This window comes from Mizuhopecten yessoensis, unplaced genomic scaffold, assembly GCF_002113885.1.
Source record: "Mizuhopecten yessoensis strain PY_sf001 unplaced genomic scaffold, ASM211388v2 scaffold2091, whole genome shotgun sequence".
Taxonomy (NCBI): domain Eukaryota; kingdom Metazoa; phylum Mollusca; class Bivalvia; order Pectinida; family Pectinidae; genus Mizuhopecten; species Mizuhopecten yessoensis.
The window spans coordinates 1,189,161-1,196,632 of NW_018404373.1; the positions used below are offsets into that span (position 1 = coordinate 1,189,161).

The 7,472-nt window shown below is 35.9% G+C and overlaps 1 protein-coding gene across 1 annotated transcript in view; it reads right to left on the minus strand.

Moving 5' to 3' along the window:
• Positions 1-4,611: 4,611 nt before the first annotated feature.
• The window catches only part of LOC110445170 (diphosphoinositol polyphosphate phosphohydrolase 2-like), a 51,876-nt gene continuing 49,015 nt past the window's right edge, over positions 4,612-7,472 (minus strand). The window contains exon 4 of the mRNA XM_021489630.1: positions 4,612-5,240. Coding sequence (XP_021345305.1) covers positions 5,125-5,240 — 116 coding nt within the window. The 3' untranslated portion in view covers positions 4,612-5,124. The remainder of the gene's footprint in view (positions 5,241-7,472) is intronic.

Here is a 7,472-nt window from a genome sequence, read left to right on the forward strand (position 1 = left end):
GTCAAGGTCATTCATTTGAATAAACTTGATAGTCCTTCATCCCAGCATGCTAAAGGCCCAATATCAGTACCCTGGGCTGTTTGGTTATTGAGACGAAGTCGCTTGAAGATTTTACAACATTTGACCCCTGTGACCTTGAAAGTTGGTCGAGGTCATTCAGTTGAACAAGCTTGATAGTCCTTCATCCCAGCATGCTACAGGCCCAATATCAGTACCCTGGGACTTTTGGTTATTGAGAAGAAGTCATTTGAAGATTTTACGACATTAGACCCCTGTGACCTTGAAAGTGAGTCAAGGTCATACATTTGAACAAACTTGGTAGCCCTTCATCCCAGCATACTACAGGCCCAATATCAGTGCCCTGGGCCTTTTGGTTATTGAGAAAAAGTTGTTTGAGGATTTTGAAGACATCTGACCCCAGTGACCTTGAAAGTGGGTCAAGGTCATTTATTCGAACAAACTTGGTAGCCCTTGATCCCAGCATGCTACTGGCCAAATATCATCTTCCTAGTCCTTTTGGTTATTGAGAAGAAGTTGTTTGAAGATTTTAACATATTTAACCCCTGTGACCTTGAAAGTGGGTCAAGGTCATTCGTTGAACAAACTTGGTAGCCCTTCATCCCAGTATGCTACAGGCCCAATATCAGTACCCTGTGCCATTTGGTTATTGGGAAGAAGTTATTTGAAGATTTTAAAGACATCTGACACCAGGGACCTTGAAAGTGGGTCAAGGTCATTCGTTGAACAAACTTGGTAGCCCTTCATCCCAGCATACTACAGGCCCAATATCAGTGCCCTGGGCCTTTTGGTTATTGAGAAAAAGTTGTTTGAGGATTTTGAAGACATCTGACCCCAGTGACCTTGAAAGTGGGTCAAGGTCATTCATTGAACAAACTTGGTAGCCCTTCATCCCAGTATGCTACAGGCCCAATATCGGTACCCTGGGCCATTTGGTTATTGAGAAGAAGTCGCTTGAAGATTTTACAACATTTGACCCCTGTGGCCTTGAAAGTTGGTCGAGGTCATTCAGTTGAACAAGCTTGATAGTCCTTCATCCCAGCATACTACAGGCCCAATATCAGTACCCTGGGCCATTTGGTTATTGAGAAGAAGTCGCTTGAAGATTTTACAACCTTTGACCCCTGTGACCTTGAAAGTTGGTCGAGGTCATTCAGTTGAACAAGCTTGATAGTCCTTCATCCCAGCATGCTAAAGGCCCAATATCAGTACCCTGGGCTGTTTGGTTAGTGAGAAGAAGTCGCTTGAAGATTTTACAACCTTTGACCCCTGTGACCTTGAAAGTTGGTCGAGGTCATTCAGTTGAACAAGCTTGATAGTCCTTCATCCCAGCATACTACAGGCCCAATATCAGTGCCCTGGGCCTTTTGGTTATTGAGAAAAAGTTGTTTGAGGATTTTGAAGACATCTGACCCCAGTGACCTTGAAAGTGGGTCAAGGTCATTCATTGAACAAACTTGGTAGCCCTTCATCCCAGTATGCTACAGGCCCAATATCAGTACCCTGGGCCTTTTGGTTATTGAGAAGAAGTTGTTTAAAGCAAAAAGTTGACGCCGGACGGACGCCGGACGGACAGACGGACTACGGACTCGCACCATAACATAAGCTAACATGCCCTTCGGGCAGGTGAGCTAATAAAAACTAGGGTATAACGTTCTGGGGTTTATCAAGGAATGTCATAAGATACAAAAATCACTATTTTTGGTAATGATGCAAAACAAAACACATAATGCAGTAATACATTATATAAACTACTAAAAATAATATCATATGAATCATACAGAGGATATCCAATAAGTGATGACTAGGGTTTACATCCAGTAGTGGGAGTTTATTATCAAGTATAACCGTCACTGAATACATTATGTTTTTAGGAATAAACTTGCCAGATCGGATACAAAACCTGATCATTCACAAGAGTTGGATATCTGGTTTATCTCGTAACAAAAATATATCAAAGAATAATGAGTTTGCTCTGTACCAAATGTAGGATCGGACTTCTTCGTAAGCAATAACATCTGACACACCATGTGATGTCAAAATGCAAGTGTGACATACGCATTCAAAAGCATTCAAAAGCATGACACCACACCACACGACTTTATTTGTGAAATCATCAAAATCAACAATTCATGGGCCGAGCGTAATGGAACCTACACTAGTTATGGGATAAAAACACACATTCATTAAACTTGACTATAAAATGATGTCATTCCATCTACTTGAGAGTTTTAGGTATCAATGTTATCAGATAGCCAGTATACCATACAATGTATGTTTCTATCACTGGTCCTGACAGATCACAACACGTATGTAACAATACACAGGGAAATGCTTAATCCTAAAACAAAATACTACAAAATAATACTCGACACACAAACAAAACTGAAACAATTCTATTTGATTTATGGCATTTCATACGATTTCAATAAACAAATCTTTCCGATGCAGTTCACAGAAATCCTCCCCAAGCCAGAGCCTTGCTTGTTATCCATTACATGTACCAAGACATGTTTTTTCATTTTGGTATATTTTTTGGCTTTCAGATCTAAACATAAACACAACAAGAACTTGAATCCAAGTGATGATTGCATGATTGTGTCAAAATAAATTTTACTGAAGCAGTTTTAAACATTTGGCTTACAACTATGTCAAATATTGAATATATCTCTGCTTATTTAGTCATTAACAGTTAATTGAAAAATTCTTTAACCACAATCGGTTTGACCTAAAACAATGAAGGTAGGAAAAATGAACAAGATTTAAAAATCTAATATACATTGTATCATTCAAATGAAACTTTAATTTCTAAGGACATCCTCTGAATCTCTTTAGAGAGAAACAGTCAAATTTGTTTATCAACCCTTTCACCACTGTAGACCATAATGGACTCATCCAGATCAATGCATGGAAGAGTCTACTAAAGATACATAGGGGTGAAAGGGTTAAAACATATTATAAATACATACATGTCTTAACTCATTCACCCCTGAAATTTCATAATGAACTATTCTAACATCTTAATTGGAAGAGTTCAAATGTGTCTTCAGGGTTGAAGAACTAATGTGTTTGTATCAATAAATACACACTCAGATCCACAAGATCAACTGATCCAGATAAACAAAATAGATTTTCAAAATAATGCCACATGAAACAGTGATTACAGGAAACATTTTATATGCTGTTAAATATAGATTTTTATAAGAAAATATAATCCCAGGTTGCTTAGTGTGTCTTAGGCTATGGTCTCGACAAGTTTTAACCGGTTGATATACTATTTTGAAAGGTTGAAACTTAGACCACAAGTATAATTTTCCTTACTCAAAATGACCAACACTTGCATGATGGTACTCTTCAATCAGGAAAATTTCCAAAAACCTATTTTTTATCTAAAATGTCCCAGTTAATCATTTTTATATCGATATAGACTAGACTGTCATTACAAATTTTCTGAATTAATGAAGAAAGGATGCTAAATAAAAGTGTTTATTACACCAGTATTCATCCAAGTTGAAACAGCCTTCCTGGTTTTAGGTGTCTAATCTATCAACATGTTTTACAAAATAAAGCTTCTAAATGGATACCAAACCAACATGATTATCATACAGTGGGTAGGGAACCAAAGCAGTACCAACTACAGTTCTGTAGATTTCCTAATTTTCTGTAATGTAATTTTCACAATTTTATAATTGGAACTTCAAACCAGTACACATGTCTTTTGTTTTACATGTCTCAGTTTGATGAATACCTTTCATTTAAATATTGAAAAATAATATTTGAGCTGTTCGCAAATCGCAAGAGTAGTAAAGTTTTAGCAAATGAGAATCATTTTTTTATACAATCTAAAACCTGTGAAATTCTGATGTTTTACATAACAGTCTGTAGCAATCATTGAGCTAGTTTAGAAAAATATCATTACTACGGTAATGGCTTTATTAACCCTTTCACCCCTGTGTAACTTAAGTAAACTCTACCATGCATTGATCTGGATGAGTCCATTATGGTCTACAGTGGTGAAAGGGTTAAAATTGCTTTGATTTTATAATGATATTAGAACCCGGCAAACTTTCTTACATACTACAGCAAAGATGTTTAGTAAGAACCGACAATTTACATCACAGTCAAACAGTCTCTCTATATGTAGTGTGATGGGTTTGTTATTCAGTCTTTTTGAAGTAAACTAAAATCACAGGTGCTCTATAGATAATAGCACTACATCTATCAATGTATTATATAAGAGGCATGATATAAAAATGTTGTAAGAATTCACAACAGAGTGTAATATTAACAACATAGTGTGTAACCACGACTAGGATTTAACATCTTAAAGCTATAAAACCTTCAAATTTTTCAAAATTCAAAGCCATAAAAAAAATTAAAGAAGTTTTGTTTAAGTATGTTGGTGAAGGTACGTAATGACAACATTTGATTTGGTCGACCTGTATTGATTTACCAACAATAAACCCTGAAATAATACCTGATTGGTGCACTTGACACCTCCTATTAAACAATTAGCACTTAAATACATATATCTGTATATCCTGTATTTTGTAAATTTACATGAGAAGAAGGAGTGAGAGCAGTATCTATTGGCCCCCCCCCCCCCCCCTTTTCTAAATTTAATTCAACAAACAAAACACAAAGCGAACTGAAAGACACATCATTAACACAGCAGCGATCTAATACCTACAGGTGTACAGCTGAGCCTCTCATCAATTAATACTGCTATAATGTTTACCTTGATAAAAATTGTTAAGAGGTAATAAAATATTCAAATTATTTCAATGCACAAAATTAAATCAAAAGACAAACAAGTGGTCCCGCTTGAATTTTCTATGAGACCAACATTAATAATATGTAGGTATCTAACACCCGACTCTGGAAAACTCCAACATCAATGAAGTCAAAATCACCATAGCGACACCACAAAGGTCAGATAACTCTTATTCTTCAGCCCTCATCACCACTCCACTGGCTGGAGGAACTCACTGGGGTGATACATGAATCGGAGGTTGAGACATGTGGGATAAACCCTACAACTAAATATAGAGTTAACTTATGGTATATAGCAGCACAAACACTAGAATTCTATTGGCTGGCTGGTGGTCATGTGACCATGTCCAGGGGTTTCTCGAGCAGTTCTCTAAGGTAGTGGAGTTGAATGGGTTTGTGTGAGAGCTTTGCATGGGCATCCGCTATAGTGAACCATTCCCTTGTCCGACCTGAAAAACACAAACAAAACATACAAAGTATTTTAAACAAACAACACCCAACTCCTTTTGTAACCTGCAGAGATTTTCACTGGACATTATCTAAATGGTTAACTTCAAGGACAATTTTATTGACAAAGCTACCACACGTCTAGTGAGATTATCACTAAAAAGTTATACATGTAGTAGGTATTTATTTGAAAACAAAAATATGACTCACGAACTAAATAACTTTGACAGCTGAAGGATCTCTGTCCCACTGTAGGCAAATCCACTGTAGATTTTCACACAGTAATCTCCCCTTGGATATTACTAGCACAACTGGACTTTGATACAACCATTTTTACTCATAGGAATACTTTCGTGATTGGTTTTTTTTTTTATATCATTCTAAGCTTATTTTCATAGAAGTTCTTCAAAGTATGGTTTTCTTTTCAAAAATTATTTAAGAAAGAAATATATATTGTTACACCAAATAAAAAAATGTCTATAGTAAAGGTTTTGGTGGAGGTATGAGGATCCATAATGTCTGTAACAAATGATGGTAATTCTCTCAACAGATTTTTTTTTTGTTTATAACTATATATGTAATAAGAAAAATGTGACCATATTTCAGTAATTGTAAAAATGTAACATAATCAAATAAAAAGAATCTTTGATTAAGGGTTCATGGCATGGCATGGAATTACAAAGATCTTTCTTGTTTTGATGAGATATTGATCATAGAACAAAGTTTTAGAGCCTGTGTTTCCAGATAAGTAAGTGTACAGAAACACATTGATTCACCTAATATCTCTAGTGCCTGTGAATAACAGACCAGCAAGCTGCGTATTTTATGTGGCGCTATATAAATGCCTGTTATGGAGATAATGAACAAGAGATCCCAGAGGGAACTTGGCGCCCACCATTGTACCATCTTCATTAGTTCTTTGTCAGTTTGATCTTTTCTCTTCTTCCTCTAATCTGTTTGATCGAGTCATGTTAACAGTAAATGCACCTTGAGGTAACTTTTGATCTTAACTTAATACTTATGTGTATGAAAGCCAACCTTCAAAGTGAGTTTGTCATTTCACATATTTACTAGTACAGTACTTAATGTGAAAGAAATAGAATCGATCATTGCAACCTTTAGCCATTTTGTTTTTATGATCAGTCCCAAAATATAACATGCACAACGAGGGATCAAGGGGAACCTACATATCAAATTTGAGAAAGATCCCTCAAGTTATTCCTGAGAAATAGTACTAACAAACCTTCAATGTCAAAAATCAAAGATGACTGTTGGTAGGCCATTTTGTTTAACTGATCAGTTTCAAAAGTAAACATGAACAATAAAGGATAGTGGGGAACCTGCATTGGCTGGCCCAAATAAATATTTTGGGCGAATAAAAAATTTGAAGCACTGGCCCAAATGACATACTGGTGGCCCAAATAATTTTGGGAAGAAATATTTCCACAGCATTTAACACAATGCTTCAGCACATTTAAATTACATATAACATGACAATATTTGTAATATGTAAAACAAAATAAAACATTATATTTTTAATTCATTCAGGTATTCCCAAAAATAAATACACAAAAATTGCACCTCAAAGAAGACACCATGGCAGTATTTATATAGAAAATCTGAAAAAAAAATCATCACATTTTCTTATCACGTACAGTTTGATTCAAATCGAATTAATGACAACTGAAAAATGTAATGCCCCTCAGTTAATGAGGAAGGGACTATACATTTCTTTTATTCAATAATTTTTTGACAGTCGCCCAAACTATTTTTGTTGGGCCAGTGACTACCTCACTTTTGACAACTTTTGGTCGCTCGAGCAAGACTTAAACCGCCATTGGCGAGCAGGCAACCGTCCATTTCAGGCACTGCTGCACAACGAGGGAACAAGGGGAACCTACATAAAACAAGAGGCCCATGGGCCTTAACGGTCACCTGATATATTTATACAGAGAGTTGATTTCGTTTTTAACATGAACAGAAATATTATTCAAAGTGACAAAAACAATAAAACCACCTTATTCAATATCAAGCATACAGATTTCAGACTAAAAAGGATTTGAAACTAGCACCTCTGATTCTAAACAAGGAAAATGAAGAAATTTTAGCACACTGACTCCCTTGAGCCCCACCCTACAGCCCTTGGGGGTAGGGCTGGCTCAAAATTTTCAAAGTATCAAACTGTCAACTCAAGGTTATAATTCCAATCAAGTTATTAACATGTAATATTCAAA